Below are 19,827 nucleotides of genomic sequence, written 5' to 3'. Positions count from 1 at the left end.
GAACTGTTTGCCTTGTCAACTTAAATATTTAGTTCTTGTGTCAGCCTGTGCTTATCTCAAATATTTAATGACATTTTTTTGGTTTGTTTGATGGACATGATAATTATATAACTATTAAATATAAATGGCAATAATTATAGATAAAACATTGTAACTCAGGTTAACTTTATAATAGATAATTAATTGTTGATATGCAATAATATTTAAGGATGCATATTTCTTTTATTCTTGAATCTATTTTTTGTGTTGTTTTTTTTCATATATATCGAAAATATTTTTCATGAATGTGGGTTTTTAATTCTTTGTCAGTCTCAGAAGAATTAAACAACTTGTGTTGAATTTATTTGCTAGACTGAAACTAGGCTGTTAATATTGGTCAGACTAATTGAATCAGAGAATAATATGTACAGCTAATCGGATTACTGACCAATAGAGTGAATTTAGTCAATGATGTATGACCCTAAGATTAAGATTGACTTAAAGCTGCACTCTCACAGATTGAAGTGAACTTCTTTATTTTTTGGCTTGGAAAGAGCCAATTTATGCGAAAATGCATGAAAAATAGTGTCATAAGACTGCATACTTTCTTATTTAAGTTCAAGAAGTGATGTTGAATGCCATTACACATAATTTTCGAACAGAAATCTATAAATCTGCGATCTGATCTTTTGTCAGCAGTCTGATTTGCAAAAAAGAATGTAGAAATTTGCTCATTTAAGACAAAAAAATAGAACAGCTGTCAAAACCGTAAATCTGTGAGTGTGCAGCTTCATTTGCATATTTTGAACTTATGTTTCTTCATTCGTTTTTTTCATTTTTAAAGTTATTATCAATTTAGATCTTAGAATATTGTTTTTATATTGATTTATAAATATATAACAGTATTATACTAATATCAAAGTAAATTTGTACTGGTCAATTTTAAATGGACAGTTAAAGCTGTACACTCACAGATATACAATTTTTACAACTCTTATATTTTTTGTCTTAGGAAAGAGCACATTTTTGCGTAAATATCTGTAAACCAGTGATAAAAGAGTGCTGCCAAAATATCAAATTGCGGACTTTCATATTTATGTTTGAAAATTAATGTTTTATTGCATAAGACATCAATTTTTGAACTGAAATATAAAGATCTACAATCTAATTTTTCAGCAGTCTTATTTAACTGTTTTCTATGGAATTTCGAAAACTATGGCTCCAAGACAAAAAATAAAAAAATTGTCAAACGTTCAATCTGTGGGAGTGCAGCTTTAATAAATGGTTAAATGTTGTTGTTTTTTAATTCTGATTTTTATAATAAGTTGATGATCGCCATGTATCATTGATAAAACATGTAAAAAAAAATAATCTTGTTTATTTTCCAACGCTGTTTTGCATTTAAATTTGCTGACATAATGCTCTCCAAAAACTTCTGATATGTGGTTTTAAAATGTGTGTTCATCCTTTATTCAGCTAGTGGATGGAATTCATTAAACTACTGTATTCAGGACACCATGCAGCTCTTCCAATTGTTTGAAAGCAATTATTTCACAGAATCTGATAATAGAGGGACCGGACTCAAGATTCTACATTGCAAGAAAAAGTGAAAATTGTCAAAATTTATCATCAAACTGTTATGTTTCAACAGTGTACAGTGCACTGAATCTTACTTATGTAATCATATAAGTCGAAATTAACTCACTTTGTCTACCATGTTAATCGAAGTAAATTTAGAAATAGCAATCATGTATGAAATAGCAATCATGTATTTAGCTGTATATATGTTTATGTGACCTTTACATCTTTACATGCTTACAGTAGATATGATAATACTAATAAACGGGAAAATCATTATGTGCTATTTTTTAAAGATTACTTGTCTCAGAGAGAGACAGTGATGAAATCTTTTAAACACATTAAATGATGTAATATCAGTCTCATAATAATTGGCATTCATTCGGCTAGGCTTGTTTTGAGGTAATATTGAATATCTTGTTTTTGGATCATCTGGTGTCCAAGTCCCTTTACTGTATGTCTGGGTGGGAATCAGCCATCGGGGTCAGCCACCGGGGCTGAGTAGGAGACAATGCTAGTGCATTGTCTATCATGGGTTTAATCCCCATATTGAACACCCTTATCCATACTGTTTTTACCAACCCTTTAACATTCAGTATAAAACATTGTGGACACAGGGTATAGATTACAAAAGTATTACATTAGTATTAAATGGGTCGTGTCACTTGTGTGTGTGTCTATGGGGGGGGGGGGAAGATTTTTGTTAAGCAAAAAAAAATTGTAGTCATTAATGGTATTTTTCCTAGACAATAAAATAATTATAGATAATTATTAAAGCTGCACTCTCACACATTGAACGTTTTGACAACTTCTTTAATTTTTGTCATGGAACCTGAAAGTGCATTCAAACCATTCATATAAGACTGCTGACAAAAAAATAGTCACAGATTGTTTCTATATAAGTTAAAATTTTATGTTTCATGCATTTTTCTTGAACCGTAAGAAACGGTTTATAGAGATAAAAGATTAGTTTTCTGACTGAAATTTAAAAATCTGCTATCATATATTTTGACAGCAGTGTTTAACCACTGGTTTCAAGATAACAATAATGGGTAATTCGAAGACAAAAAATAAAAAATCTGTTAAAACGGCAAAACTGTGAGAGTGCAGCTTTAAAATGTTAAGTGGCAGTGAAGGGGAGTGGGGTTGGGGGTTAGTTATCCATTATTTAAACGAAATTATATATCACTTGGTAGTTCTTAAATGAAATTTTAAAGCCTTGAATGAAAGTGATCATGTAGACAATAAATAAACTGGAAGATCACTGATTGCTATAACGGCTGTATATCGACGATGCCGACGGTTACAAACAACTAATTATTAAAATCTGATTTTTTTTATTAAAAACACATGTTAACTTAATATTATTGACTCAATATAAATATGTAAAACAACTTCACTTCCTTAACAACATCCAACCTCTGGAAATTGAAATGGCTTTTGTCGGTGTTTTTTTTTTTCGTTAAATAGCATTCCTGATTTTTGCTGGGTTTTTCTCCCGTAAAATATGCATTAAATTAATAGATTTCTCAAATGAAAGAAATGACTCTAGAATAGTCATTCAAATTAGTATTTACATTAAAGTAATGTATAAAATCTGAAAAACATAAAGCTTGAATTGATTTTTTTTCTTTTGTTAAAATGTAGGAATTTTATCCCGCAGGAGAAAAACCCCGTACTGAAAAGCGGGTTTTTTTTGTTTCGCGTTATTTCACTTCCGGTGTCGAAGCATAATGTTTCTTTTGATATAAGATGTTGTTTTGAGCTTAAAATAATTTGATTCGTGTATTATTGAAACCCCGCGGGATTTTTCCCCAGCTCTTGAAAAACGGGAGAAAAATCCCGCGGGAGTAGTGAAAAACCCCGTGTTTTTCTGCGAAAAACCCCGCTGGGGCCCGAAGTTGGTGGGTCAATTAGACAAACTTCCAAAAACATTTCGCAAACAAAAAACACCAAAATCACACCTTAATGAAGCCTTCTAACTAAAGTATAGGCCAGTATTCGATTACAGCGTATTTAAAGGGTACTTGAGTTTGCGAAATCTAGGATTTGCAAACACAAATTGGAGGTCGTTTAACCATCATGTTTTTGTCTCCATGACGAGCTTTAAAAGTGTATTTATCAACTTTTTTAAGCAGAACAATCTCATGGTCGGTGATGCACTAGGTATCAAACGTCTTTGATTTTAAATCCCATTTTGATTTATGTTCACAGATGGTGGTCTTATCCTTTCCTGCTTTTGCCCTAATCCCAGTTGAACTACAAACCAACATTTGTTTAAAGTAAGCATTAAAGACGACATTTTTTCCTTTCAAAACTCCTGTTTTTACTGTGCAACGAATGTATGAGAAATCAAAACCAATAACGAAGTCGCATTTTCTAAAATATTATCATTAAAGGAAGTTTTCGAATTAGGTCTGTTATATATGTATATTTTGTTTTGGTCAATGATTTTAATGGTAAAAGGAATTATTACTTGATAACAAGTTAAGCCGGTATTTAGCTGATTAAAACTAATTTTAATAATAATGTGAAATCAAGCCTTTGCATGTTAAGCTTTACGACACTAAGATTCATTCGAGCTGCTACATTAAGCGTATATCACTAAAAATCGAATGTAGGATCATGCCAATACTATGAACGACCATTGGTGACATTTAAACATCAAGATTACAACCTCATGAACTCACGATTTTAACCTCACGAATTAAAGATGTCATGATTTCAACTTAACTATTTCACGATTTCAACTGATTTCTGCTTAAAAAATATTCAAAATTATATTGAAACTATTTCATTGTGAATTCATAATATTGAGATCGTTAGTTCGTGCAATTGGAATCATTTTAAGGGTTTAATATCAAGAAGGCTATTTGTATAAAATAAAACACTTCTAAGTTAACTGTATGCCCTTAGTTATAAGAAATGATAATAAAAACGTTTAGACAATCAGAAAATCAAGGTCATAATGGTAAATATTTGTTCAACGGTAATAATGTTGAGATTTTGTTGGCCGCTGAATCGATTATTATTTTAATAAATATTAACTTAATGAAATGTCTATCAAAAACTGAATGCGCCTAGCAGAAATGTAAGGTTTGTATTATGTATTTCCCCGTTAGGAGAGTAAACCTGAATATTGATATTAGTTAAAAAAATGAAACCAAATCAAATAACTTTACATGACTGGTACATGTCAACTCACAAAATATATTTATGCTTATGCGCAACATACTACGTCTTACTCGTTTAATTATTATTCTCCTACCAGAAATACCAGTAATAGGTTTTAAGTTCAACTATACGCAAAATAAATAATATAATGACGAACCAGGATAGAATGAAAGCACTGACAGGCAATATCCGTTTTGATGACTGTAGGATCCGTACTCCATCAATCTTCTAAGAAAACAAAATAACCAGTCCTTATGAAGGTCTTTTATTAAATTAGATGTAATTCGAGGCTTAGATATGTCATCAGAAATGCACCGAGAAGCATAATGTCGATTTCCGTTTAATACCAAATGTGAGAAAACAGTGACAGGAAATTAATGACAATATGATCATGCCGGCATATTGAAATATTTGACAGGAATAGGTTGGTATTGTACAATACGTTTTCTAGTTCAGATGTATTGTCTCATATGTTGTCCTTATTCCCTCTTGCAAGATATCTTTCACCACTAAAGGAGTTTTCCTTTAAAAGTGGTATCTCTTTTTAGACTGCATTGCGCAAGTAAGGCCTTTGGCACGTAAATAACATAGACGATTTAATTCCATCATTCAAATAAATTACTACCGAAAATATTCGCAACGATCATCTCTTAAATTGCCTATTATAGGGTTTTACTAGTAAGACCATAAACTGCGCAATTGGATACTAAGTATAACGTCACACAAATGACGTTATCACAAAAGTACATTATTGAAATGACAGAAATAACGTATCAATATTTCATCTACCTTAAGATGTTCTACATTAAGTTTATTTTCCATAACGGTCTCTGTAAGGAACATCAAAATAGAAACGTTTGATATTTGATGTTGATTAAGTCACTATATTTAAACAATCAGGCTGTATAAATCAGACACCATGAAAACTGTTAAAAGAAGTCGGAACGGAGGACGTGGTTGCATGGTAAGATGTGTGAAGTGCATCCTATTAATCGTCAATAAAAGTCATTATTTTGGCAAATTTTATTAAATTTAATTCAACGTCCGAAGGCTTAAATTTACTCAATGCGTTTCATGTATTCTATGAAAACCATAAATCGTCTATATTTTATTAAATGTTCTTGTGGTTAACTTGTGTTTAAGAAAGAACATTTTACTGTTAAGAAACTAAACTGCTAGGATTTGTTTTTATGAAAAAATGTATATGGTTTGTGTTAAGTGATTCTATGCGAATTTATTGCAATGTAGGTCATCGTGTAAATATTGAAATGTTTCAGCAATGTCTATAATAGAACGCATAAGCCATCAATGCTGCTGATACGGTCTATATAAATATTCAAAGCAATGAAAAAGACCATTCGTGAAATTTGCCTCAAGTCATTATAAAATCAATTCAAATATAATACATAAAAATCTGTTATTTACAACGAACTCCAAAAGCTGCGTTTTGGAATTTGATATTAAAACTGTCTCGCAAGCAGTCAGTTCACTTTAATATTTCAGGTGATGGCACTTGCTGCCAGACATTCACTTATTAATAATTAGATGACATAACTATCTTTCATATTATTATTCGATTTGATATAACAACTGTTTCGTAAGGCTATTATCAAAACTATAATGTGTTTGACCTTACCAAGCGACAAATGTAAGTGTGAGTAAAAAGGTAGGTCACACGTATTAATTAATTAATTTATTATATGTATTTTAATTATTCTTAGAGTGTATGAGGGATTGTGGAGACGGTGTTTCCCTAAGGTCTGTAATGCTTAATGAGAACAAAATAGGATCACAGCAGAAATTTAAAACATTTAAGTGTGGCCTGTATTTCCGTGAGTAAGTAAGACCAAACCAACTGTTGATTAACTGTGGCCTAGGCAGTCTTAACTTCAATAGTTCATATGGTAGACCCAGTTGCCAGAGATTCACTTATGAATGCACAAGTGTCATAGCCATAACAGAAAAACAAAACGGTAACATTTGATTTTAAATATATAAAACGTTTGCAAAATAAATATGCATTTATGTATATACATGCTGTATTATTGATCTTTGTTTTAGTTTGTACACAAAAGTATATATAAGAAATAATAAAGAAATTAAAAAAAAATATCAATGATCTAATCCATGCAAGGATTTGTTATAAACATCAAGCAAGCAGTGACAAAATGTCATATTTACAAACATGTAAATATTTTAAGTTTTGCTTTAATTTTAACCATGAAATCAGGTTTCGCTGTTTACAATAAAGACGTCTTTATGAACGTCTTATATTCACAAGTATCAATGTATGTAAAAATAATCAAAGCAGTATTGAAAAAAACAACATTATTTTTGTTAAAACAACAAATTGAAAAAAAAACTATGACGTAAAGAGATCTTCACACTCATGTCGAGCGGTTGGCATCGGATTGTTACAAAATATGAAATTTAGCAAACGTTTTGGAACAGGTATGAAACATTTTGCATGCTTGTTTTGACAAGGCTTAACATCAAAGTTGGGCGGATCTATTGGTAGTTCCGGGGTCTTGTATAGGCGGATTTGACTCAGTATTCCAACCAGGAGTTCATCTACGTGGTGATTTAGAGCAGCGGATGTTTCCCAGTATTTAGAGTTGTACTGCTTGGCCACGGATCTTCCCTCTAAAAAGTATAAAACCAATGTTATAACAAAACTCCCATCTGATTTCACACGGTATTATTTGTTTAATTGAATTGAAAAACTAATTGCCAAGACAATAATTGGTTTATTTCACTTGTTTAAGCATCACGCGGTCTTAAAAGTTATTAAACTTTCGCCAATGTTCCTTTCAAGTACGGTATCGGGTTCGCAATTTTACAATACATATGCTGATTGATTTGTCAATTAAATGGTGGATCGCATTTCATCGTGTGTTCATACTGCAGGTGAATTCATTGTTTAAGACGAATACCAAAAACATATTTTTGTATAAACGAATAGCGGATGATTGTAACGTAGTAAGCCATTGGTTAGATAATGTCGCTCTTATATAATAACACCTTGATATTTAAGTAAATAATGACGTCAGAAACCACTGCGTTGATCGGTTTGATTTGAATGTTTTACTACCAAATGTCTACGACGAATATAAATATACCATTAAACCTCAAATTTCCATTAGAAAGAGGATGTGAATAAGGTAAAAAAAATATCCGATACAACTAAAGATACACTATTACTCCCAAATAGATTTATTACAATTGACACAGTACTTGTTTAAATATACCAGAAAGGATGAATAAATGTCAAAATCAATGTTTCTTCTGAAGGATTCAGAGTTTAATTTAAAAGAGTTGTGCAGAAAACACGGTATTTCTACCTTATAAGACTATAGTAGATCACTCTAAATCTTTTAGCATTCACCAATCATTTTTTTTTTCTTGTTCATCTATAAAATACAATGTTATAATCTTGTTATCAGTAATTAAAAATTTCCATAAATGCATAATTAAGTAAGTTGTTCAAAATTTGTCACTCAAGATTGATGTTTGTTATACATATGTATATTGCTTTTGAATAAGAGTGTCACTTCAATCATTCTGGATATACAGTTATCAAGGTCAATGCTATCATGCTGTTTACATGTAATAATACTGTCTTAAGCCGATCAATAAATCTTTCTTTATTATTGCCTTTTCAAAAATGTGTTATTACTGATCTCCGTTATAGAAACATTATATAACACATTGTGATGCAATGTATATAGTTAAAAAGTCATAACAACTGTCTTCATATCACTTGCGCTTGGCAACAGACGGACACTGATTAATGATGTCTGCAGAATAAAATGAAATAGGCCAAAATATAAATTTTAAAAAGGAGCTAATACTAATACCTTCCCTCGTGACCTTTCGTTTTCTTACAAGATCGATCTTGTTGGCGATGAGAATGGCTGGTTTGTCTTTTATTAGAAGTTGGTGGCGAACGTGGTACATAATGTCAACAGCTGCCTGATAACTCGACCGGTCTGTGACCGAATAGACCACTGCAAAGGCGTCAACAGATCGACTGGACATCTCCTGCATATGCGATATTTTGATTGTGGGTAATGTTAATGCTTTCTTGTTATACAATAATCAGGTTGGCAGCGAGAATGGTGAACCATTAATGTTAAATAATTATGACAGTATGTTTATCAGCTATAGACCGATAAATACTAACTGAAATGGTATTATCTTGAGTCTGAGTTATCTATGCCGTTTGTGTGTATTCGTTATATATAATTGTATCGCGGTATTATATTGATATAATAGATACAAAATATTCATAAACCTTTTGAAAAGAAACAAAATAATATTACCTGTAAATCAAATGGCCGGTCATCAATTTCTAGTGTTGACTCTTCTGAGTTTAACAGCACAGTCACTAAACTGTCTGTTTCTTCGTCATCTGAAACAAAGGTATTTCATAATGAGTTGCGTAATTTCATGAACACAAACTAAAATTCACTTAATGACAATATTTTTATTTTACGCAGACTGTATTAATTATCGAAACTAGTTAAACTGTATACTATTGGAATTGTTCTTAGCATTTTTGGACTAGGGCACTTGTGGCCTAGTTCATAGCGGTAAAAACGCGATCTGCATTCTCAAGCCGTATCTCAGGGTTCACTGACGTAATGTATTCAAACGCTGTATTTTGATTGGATTGCCGTTAGCGAATTTGAATAATCAAAGTAGTACCGGAACTGATTACAATGAAAACATCCAACAAAAATAGTTCTCCTAACAAGACAAGCTAATTGTATGTTCTTTTAATGAAGCACAAAAAATGGATACGTAGCGAGTGAGTTAATCGGGTTAACTACATGAATGTTCTTGCATACGGTCAGATTAAATGCAATACGAATATGAACATATTGGAAAAGTACGCATCGACATTTTTGCGTTCAATGCTCTTAATTGATAGACTGGTAGCCGCTTTTTCTTTTATCCGAAAAGAGACCAGTATCAGCTAACCACGGTGCCCATCGCGCATTCGAAATGTCGAACCGAATCAAGCGTGCGGTCTAAGTAGTAAACAACCAGGATATTTGGTTTTAAAAAAAGTATTGTTATCCTTTGTATAGAATGTTGGTATTAATATATTAACAGGGTTGTTCTTTTTTTCGACATAATTTGCATGTTTCCGTGACATTTTCTTTTCAAATACAAAGTTTATTTTTTAACTTATCATTGCATGGCACTTAGTACTTTTTTAAATACAGCATGATTTTTGGTATTGATTGTTTAAATACTATTAATGTAAAATAAAAACCATATGCCGCGTACCTGTATAACGTTATAACTTTTGTTTTTGAGGAAAAGTAAATTCGGGTACCAGTCTACTGTATTGACTCATTCACTCTGATCAGAGCGGCCGAATGATTCACACATGTACATGTTATCACTACTTCCAGATGCTGATGATGTGAATTGTATACGTGTTTTATTGAAGAAATTTATCAATAAAGTCGCCATTGAATGATTACCACCATCAAACGGATTTATTGTCATCTTACCGTGGGAAGCATGTTTAATTTGACACGTAGAATTTCAAGCAATACAAGTTCGTTTGATAAAATCATGTGATTTCAATTTTTCAAAATGGAGATAAAGAAATATCAAATATGCGCATACTTATTTATGAAGTTTCATTCTAAGTGAAGCCAAATGTATGAATATGTGCACAGCATCTGGTTTATGAATATGATGAGTGTTTACTTATGTGTTTTTTCCACTCTTATAATGCACCAGTCGATTGTTACCACCCCCCCCCCCCCCCTCGGGGTATACTAGGGAAAAGGGCAGTGTTTTCACCTTTCAGGTGTCCTCGCAGTGATTGCGGTGGTTTTGTCTTCCCGCAAAATATAGCGGGGAATTACCCTTTCCTAAGATCCTTGGGGTGCGAGGTTATGTGGCAGGGATTTTACCACCAGTTCGTTCCCGCAGGGCAGGGCAGGGATTTCATAGGGGATTGGGTGGACTAAAAGTCAAAGTATTCCCCAGACCTGGGGGGCGGGGGCGTGGTTACATTTGACTGGTGCATAAATTACAAGTTCTTTTTCTGAAGACGCTTTCGTTTTGTTTCCTAGCCAAGAATGAAAATCAATAATCAGTCAAAGATACAGTATGGTGATGCATTGTTGATAGATCAATATAAATTTGTGAAATATTTTAGGGAAAGGTATTTGGTTAAATAATTTACAAATGTAACTTTTGAGGGTTTTTTAACAATGCAGTGCTGAAAATTGTGGAGAAAGAATTGAACTTGTATAAATCATCTGGCTTGTGGCATTTCGGGAACAAAATGAAAATCAACATATTCAAGTTCCCTTATCACCCAATGTTGTGGCATAGTGAAGTAATGAAGATTTAACCTCACAACAGTCTTTCTCAAATGGTGTCCAGGCTTTTTATGCTTAGGAATAACTTACCTGGCGATGTCAGACCAGAAATCGTATTGGCATGAGATTGGATCACTATGGATCAGTATGCACCAGTCAATTGTAACCACGGCCCCAACATCCGGGGGTAAACCGGGGAAATGGGCCGTGTTTTTACCTTTCAGGTGGCCCCGTAGTGCCGGGTCTTCGTGGAAAATACAGTGTGGATGTGGCTTAATCTAATGTCGCTTGGGTGCTGGGGGGGATTTGGTGGGGACTTTGCCATCAGATCATCTCCGCAGCGCGTGGATTTTAGATTGGGTTAGCTGGACAGAAAGTAAAAGTCCCCGCTATTCCCTTGACCGGGGGGGGGGTGCATGGTTACAATTGACTGATGCATAAGCTTGCGTATACATTCAGATACAGGGTTTTGGTGCGCAGTTGACAAATTAACTAATTTCTTATTAGAAGTTAAGAATATATATTTATTTATATAAGCTATACTAAATCATAGATTTGATAAAGGTATATCATTGTATCATTGAATGCATTATACATAAATAACTTTGCAAATCTTTATGAATCATCCAAATATGAGTACCTTGCAGGGTCAATGTTATTTTTCAAAATTATACTAAGGGAGCTTTCAAGATTAGCTTTCCAATCGCATACACAATGCAGTTTGAAACCTTTATAATTCAAACAAATCTTGGTTGCAGACCATTACTATTAAATATTTGATAAGTCACAGACATTATAAGGTTCATAAGGGGCTGTACTCAGTTAATAATGAAAGAGAAAAAACTTTTTTATTTTATAGAAACCTGACATAAACTTGGTATCGATGTGTACAATTAATGCATTGAAACGTACTAACTAATGATCCACATAGTTTACAAATGATTTATTAATAGCAGTTATTTCGTGTTTTTCCATTAAAAAAAATACTAGGTATGTCTACCGAGTAGAATTCATTCCTTATGCGTAATCTGCCGTGATTATTACGTGATATAAGCGAGTTAGGTATATATATGGAAATTCCACTCAGTAAGAGTAAGTCTTCATAGCATTGTGGATTCGACACTGCACTGCAATTTTTTTGCATTTTGGTATTTTATTTACAATAACGATATCAAAGAGTAAAACACTTTATTAAAAAATTGTCCTAAGATTCGTTAAAGAAAAAAACAACTTTTTGGTGCCAATCTGGTGTACAGTCCCTTTAATAAACAACAAGTGAAGCCAATGTTGTATTAAATTTGAGACAAACAAAAAGAAGACAGTACAAAGTTCAAAAAGTGTGACCAATTTGAAAATAACCTTAACGTAATTTTCATGCGATTCAGACAATTTTTAATGCTAGAAATTACAAAAAAACACACATTCCCTTGAATTATTCCTGTCATAGTTTAAACTCATAATCAAATTTCAATGCACTGCATTTGAAATAATTTTAAACAGATGAAAAACTTTTTTTTTAAAAAGCACAATACATTGTATATCTTTTATGTGACCTAACATTATAATGAATTTATTCAGATCATAATTTAATGACTTTTCTTGCACTTAAATGTGAACACGTATGCTTGGGATTGAACACTAAGGAAAACAAATTTCAAAGAATGAAATTAGAGAAGCACAAAATATCTTTGATATACAAAAAATGAAACTTTTTAGACTTTCAACTTTAACATTTACTGATTACGGTTACATAAAATGATGAATACATTTGTAGGATTTGATATCCCACTAAATGTAACCGTCGGCTTCGTTCATTCTAAACTTTCTCTCAGTGATAAGGAATAAATTTTATTCACTGCAGTTGTTTACTAACTTAATGAAAATAAGAACAATGGAAACAATGCATTTACTACTTTTGATCAGTGCAGATTGTGGGAGGTCATGGTTGATTTCACTGGACCACCAATAAGCCCTGCCGAATTTGGATACTGATTAGTCAGTCAGGTGTTTTTGGTAGGCATGATTAGCATGAATCTTAATTTTAACCATCATTTATGAATGTTTACAAAATCATTGAATATTGAAATAACAAGCGAAATGTTAGTTTGAATGATGAAAGCCATGAAATATGTGAAGTATTCAAAAAGAGACCATTTTCAGCTTGTGTAAGTATTGAGAAAATTATCAAGTAAATATTTTTATTGTTTATCAGGAAAATGTTGAAATCTCATGTTTAGGCATATAGAGATCATACTTGATTGCTATGTTATTGCAATATGTTTTATTCATTGCAATATTAATTTAAAACATTTTTATGTTGATTTAAGATTGTGGATAAAAAATTAATGGTATAGGTGATGTGTGAATGATCTCTTAAGTCTTTAAAAACCCTTTTGGTATTGTGAGTTTTTTTGCTCCAGTCTTGATCAGTTTAGGTTTTAAAGATTTTTAAAGTAACTGCAAAACAAGTCCAGCTATCTAGAAAGACTATGTCAAACCCTTACCAGATAAAATTTCTAGAGTTTTCAAATTACCAACTTGACAATGGTTTTATCATAACATAGGATATTAATGCTATTGGTTTTAAAGAAAATGCTAGTGTTTTTGTATGTGGAATGATATATCATAAGTGGCACTAAATTGAACATAATTTATAGTTCTCATTGATAAAACACATAGCCGCAAGTACATGTTGATCTAAGATTTAAGGCTTGGATGGAGTCAGGGCAAGAAAATTGCATGTACCATTGTTAATACATTGTACTTTCCAACGCAAGAACTGTTTGTTTATTCAAGTAAATAAAGCAATCCCCACATCAAGGAAATGCAGTATTGCTTAACCAGCTTCATTGACATCATGAGTTGGAAATTAAATTGCTGCAATCAAAGGCACATCTAGATATCAGAATTATTCAAACTCTGATTTAGCAACCTTATTATATTTTAATATATGAACTACTTTTCCGAAATGAAAGCTTTTTTAGATTTACAAGGACGGGTAAAAATATTTGTAGTAAAGTAAATGTACTGCAACACCTGATACATGTTGCCTAGGAATCCAACAAATTATAGGCACTCCAAATGGTACAGTTCTATTCAATTCGGAGTGCCTGAAATGAAAGCTTCTTGATTCTACATTTAACATCTTCTTTCTGTATGACCAATGACCAGGAGAATCATGAACCTACAACCATTTGCAACTATTGAGATAGGGAGCTATCAGGACAGAGATAGAGGACAATACAAGAATGGCCAACTGTTGCATTTATTGATGTCTGTTACAAATATTGTCCAAAGTATGGCCCTGTGGTTTAAAGCTCCCCTGAAAAAGATGTGACAGGTTTTCTATTTAGGATATAATTACATCATTGAAACTGAAACTGCAAATAACAGACCTTTGATATAAAATGATTTGATCAAATTAAAAAAGTATGTGTACTTTGGTAAACATACGCCAACCACGTAAATTAATTTGTATAGGTCTGATTTAACGACATTGAGAAATTCAAAATAACTATGACTTTATCTGATTAAACGCTTTAGTCCCCCCCCCCTCTCCCTCTACCCACACTTAACAAGACTTTTCAAATTTCCTTTGCAGCTTGAAAGCAGTTTTAGTCTAAAGTTTATGCTAGCCAATTAAACAGTGACCCCTTGTAATGTGAGCCGATTTGTTTAATGCTTAGAACATGGTTATCAACATTCCCCTAAAGAAGCCCTAGTCCATCAGTGCTTTCAGCACTTTGATTAAAACAGAGCGTTAACTATAGATAATTGATACAAAAACGACTTGAGTTCACTCAGCGGACATTTTTTTTCTCTGTGATGTAAGTTTTGCCAGGCACATAAACGAAACAGCGAAGAACAAGTTGGTTGAGGTGGTTTGTTTTTTTCAAAACAAATACAATTTTATGCTTAAAATTTAAAATTTACATTGTTGTCGTTTTCTGCACATGCCTATTTATCTTTAATTCCGTTATTCAAAACGGAATGAGCAACTATGATCATTATTTATGATACCAAGGAATGGTAATTATATAGTTGTGTTCCGTAGACAGATATTTGCACAAATAAAGAGAATATTTATCGGTTTGATTTCTTTCTTGCATTCCAATTCCCCACATATATAATTTTACTCGTGGCCAATCCTAGTATTAATCATTATTTTGCAGAATGTTGCTTTAATATTAGAAAAACTCTTGAGGATAAGTGCAATTGTTTTCATTTACATCATTATTGGAGTAGGCACATGAGGAATGTATACGGCTCCTTTAAACAGCTCAGCTAGACAAATGGTATTTACATCAGATTTTGTTCATTTATGATACATATCACACCTACATTATTGGTCATACAATTCGATATGACACATAAACATACACCAATAGCAGACCGACTTGGATTTGAAATATTTCCCGCGTTCGAGGTTTCATTTCATAACTGTGACCAATTTCTTGTTTACATTAAATATTTATGAGAATTTGGTGGTAAAGAGGTATTTAGATAATATACCTAAAACAACGCAATCAATGATTTTATATTAACTCGTTTCATGCAGCTCAGTAAACATCCGATGCACGAATAAAGTACAAAAGATCTTGCAGTTTTTCTTAATAGGCTATTTAATTCATAAACTCACAAAAGCACTAATGCACACCAATCAAATGTTTCACGAAAATTATTGAACTCTTAAACTCATCTGTTTGTACAATGGAATATATTTTGTTTTAATTTTATTTCTGGCACTGTCATTTCTTTCAGTTTTATAAATATATATAGATCTGATTGGAATAGAACCTCGCTTGTGCAATAAATTGACAAATCCTGGTCCGTATTCACTCATGTCTTGAGTCTTAGTTCGAGGCACAGGCTCAAGAAACTGAATTCTTAAATGTATCAAGATGTCCAAAATATACTCAGTCAAAACAGAAACGATACCTGGAAACTTTAACACTTTATTTCTTCTCTTTATGACATTTTTCTGATATTTTTTAAATTTAATGTTTAACAACCATTTGAATAAAATTTCATAACATTAGTAGAAAACTATCAATACTGGCAGATTATTTGCTGCTGTAACAACGATAATGCGAAAACTCAATTCACAAGTAATCAGTATCTGGTATGTCCACCATGTGCGTCACTAACTGCAATACAGCGACGTCGCATTGAGCGAATCAGGGCCTTAATAGTCTCCTGTGGTATCGCTGCCCATTCTTCGTGCACAAAACGTGCAAGCTCATTAGGGTTTTGAGGATTACGCTGTCGAACACGGCGTTTCAAGATATCCCATAAATGCTCGATTGGAGACAGGTCAGGTGAGAATCCAGGCCATGGAAGAACTTGGATATTTCTCTCCTGATGGTAGGTGGTTGAAACTCGAGCGGTGTAACAACTAGCGTTGTCCTGTTGGAAAAAAAGTGACGTTCGGATTGGCGTTGATGAATGGTGCAACAACTGGCTCCAATACCTCATTTCGATATCCTTGTCCTGTTAGCCTACCTTGCACTTCCACTCAATGTGTTCGAGAATGAAAGGATATTTTACCCCATACCATAACGTTAGGTCCCCCAAATCGATCTCTCTGACGTATACATGCGTCCGAAAAACGTTCATTGCGTCGTCTATAGCAACGTATGCGTCCATCAGCGTGATCCAAGCAAAACTGTGATTCGTCGCTAAATAATACGGTGTTCCACTTTTGTTGAGTCCAACGGTGATGTTGGTGTACCCAATCCCGACGTTTACGTCGACGTTCGGCTGTAAGGCACGAGCCGTTATGTGGGCGTCTAGCCCTAAGTCCATGTTCGGCAAGCCTATTTCTCACCGTTTGAGCACATATCCTAATATTGGTACGTCCAGGTGTTATAGCTGCGGTGGTCGTTGCCGTCAAAAATCTGTTACGTAGATGTGACGTCCTCATATAGAGGTCTTGCGCAGGGGTCGTTACTCGCGACCTGCCAGATCTTTGGCAATCATTAACTGTGCCAAGTGTTCGATAACGACCTGCCAGACGAGATATTGTCAAACGCGACACACCAAAACGTGCAAAGACGTCACTTTGACGTGCACCTGCCTGTAGCATACCAATAGCCCGATTACGTTCATCAGTAGACAAACGTGGCATACTTGTTACGAAAGAAACCGGATAATTCAACCCTTTCACAAATCAATATTCACCTTTACTCAACATGTACCATGTACCTCGTACCCCGCGCAGCAGGTAAAAATCTAAAGCTAGGTCGTTTACTTAAATGCTTCAATGAATTTAGCTAATCCCTATGATTTACATGTACGAACTATAACCACTTAATTTTAGTTAACTTTTAAGGATATTTACTTATTTTAAAGAAAAAACTGAAATAATAATACGGTATCGTTTCTTTTTTGGGTGAGTATATAACGCAAGTTGACGAAAATGTGTATCTGATAATATAACAGATCATATGACACAGATATATCACGTTTGACCATAGTTACCCCAGAAGAAGTATTTCAGTACCAAAATTGAAACAGGCTTTTCTGACCATGAGTCAAACTCAGTATCAGGGTCGACCTTTGTGAGTACGGGCCCTGGATGACGTAGGGCACAAAAATGTCTTCACTTATACGTACTTAAAGTCATTTGCAACACTTCTTTGTACTCTTAATGAAAAGCATTAAACAATAATGTTTCCATTCCAGTTTCACTAACATTATGTTTTAAAGCAATATTACCAGATGTTAAATATTTGCAAAACGAACTTACTGTGCCTATATTTTACAATTTGTGTAAATAATGAGTATGTTGTATTATTGATATACCCCATGCCTGTAAAATATAGATATTTTTTTCTTCATTTAATTGAGATCATTTGGACATGGCTCACGTTCAAGTTTATAAACCTGGTTTGTATGGGAAATAGCAGATATATCACTTTATGTTGTTCATTGGCATCTATTTTAATGCTAGTAGAACCGAAGTTGACTCTTACACTTACACAATTAAATAGCAAGGCGTTCAACAGGTTTACTCTCACGTTTCCATGTCATTTATGCTGTAGAGCTTGAGATAAAACGTGACACAAATATCTGAACACATTTCTCAGCAATCCATACCGCCTATTTGAACTAATGCTCTCCTCTTCAATTATGGTTTTGGCATTAACAAGTTCATTATTGATTTCCCGTGCCTAATGGCTTTGCAAAACTATATGGCGGTAAACAGTTTAAGAATTTATATTCGCAATGAACGCGTTGTTGTATCCTTTTTGGCCGAGTTCGAACACATTGAAGCTGGAAAACTTTCAGTAAATATGTCAACGTGGTGTTGTATTAGTCAAGTGGATCGATAGAATTAACAATTACATAATAAAAAGAATGATATTGCTTTGAATGCCTGAATAATGAGTATTTAGATGAAAGGCACTGGAGTCCACTTATTTTACAAGGGTTGTTTTTAATTAACAAAACATTTAGGGGATCTCAGATGAGTTGGCATTTGAAAGAAAATGTTTTAAAGGAATTTTCTCAAATTAATAAAAAAATGAGCCTTTGCAGTTTTAGAAAATGAGTTTTATATTTTCCGTATTCCATGACCACTAATATGAGATTTTATTGATATTATCATCAATACTTATGTTCTATTAACTGCGCTAAACACATAAAACGGCGATATAAAGCGCGGCCGTTGTCCAGTCTATCACGTAGCAGCACATGATTTGGATACTTATTGCACTAGTTATGTATTAGCAATATGATATATTACTCTTAAAACTTAATAATATTGAATATGAAGTAAAACATCGATTTCTTTCTTACCGTTTTCTGCATCAAATGCAATGAACTCTGACGTCATGAACTGATTTGTCAAAGATCTTTTTCCTACCCCTTTATCCCCAACCATGGCAACTTTATGAATAACTGTTTCCATAGATGATCCCATACTGTCCAAAGTTCCTATATATCGGGACTGCGTGCTGTTGATTGTAAGCGTGCTGTTGTTGTGTGATCTAGTTCCCCCATGCTCGCTATGCTTTGCACTCCCGGTTGAGTGAATACTATTAGAGCTCCGTTTAAAAGAGTCCCCCCTGTTCACAATGCCCCCCTTCGATGTTGTTTTAAATGACCGCACTCTTCGTTGGTCAGATGGTTCCTCCTCTTTATGAATATCGTCGAAAGATACTGAGAGAAAATTCCTCGCAATTGATGGTAAACTGCTTCGTCTTGGTCGGTTAACATCAACATTTAACAATTTTGGTCGAGGTCGGTTTCTGAATGAGCTTGAACGTCCATGGTGTGTTGTTGGATTTAAATTGGAGTGATTTTGAGCAACATTTTCAGATTCTCGTAATTCCATTTTTTGTTGAAATAGATGGTTTCTGTCTGCAACTGTTGGCTCCTCGTGGTCTGTTTTGACGTCATATGAAACCTCGTGGCATATTTTAGGCACACTGAATTTTTGCTTAACTTTATCTGAATTCATTGTTTCTGTCTTTATCATTCCAGTGAATAATACAATTCCATGCACATCAGCATAAAGATTGAATACAAAAAAGATCAAATCACGGCACTGGTATTATAAAGCATTTCTAAATGTTTTAAATAATGTTTCGTAGACTACGATAAAATATTCATCCAAGCTAATTCTTCGCATGTATTCCATGTCTTTTATCAAGTACACTGCAACCTTATTTATGTCTAAACCATTGACGAGTATACTTAATACTTAATATTCTTCAGATCAATACTCCAACTAGTAGTCTCT

The 19,827-nt window shown here is 33.4% G+C and overlaps 1 protein-coding gene across 1 annotated transcript; it reads right to left on the bottom strand.

The window, feature by feature from the left end:
• Positions 1–7,093: 7,093 nt before the first annotated feature.
• Positions 7,094–19,545, bottom strand: LOC128244044 (uncharacterized). The gene is made up of 4 exons (XM_052962062.1): positions 18,882–19,545; positions 9,054–9,142; positions 8,589–8,772; positions 7,094–7,374 (listed from the first exon to the last, which is right to left on the bottom strand). The coding sequence occupies exons 1-4, from the start codon at positions 19,543–19,545 to the stop codon at positions 7,094–7,096; spliced, it is 1,218 nt and encodes a 405-aa protein (XP_052818022.1).
• Positions 19,546–19,827: the final 282 nt, after the last annotated feature.

The sequence above is a fragment of the Mya arenaria genome, chromosome 8, assembly GCF_026914265.1.
Source record: "Mya arenaria isolate MELC-2E11 chromosome 8, ASM2691426v1".
NCBI lineage: Eukaryota > Metazoa > Mollusca > Bivalvia > Myida > Myidae > Mya > Mya arenaria.
The sequence above is the reverse complement of the archived record's forward strand: the minus strand, read 5'-3'. Positions and strand labels throughout refer to the sequence as shown.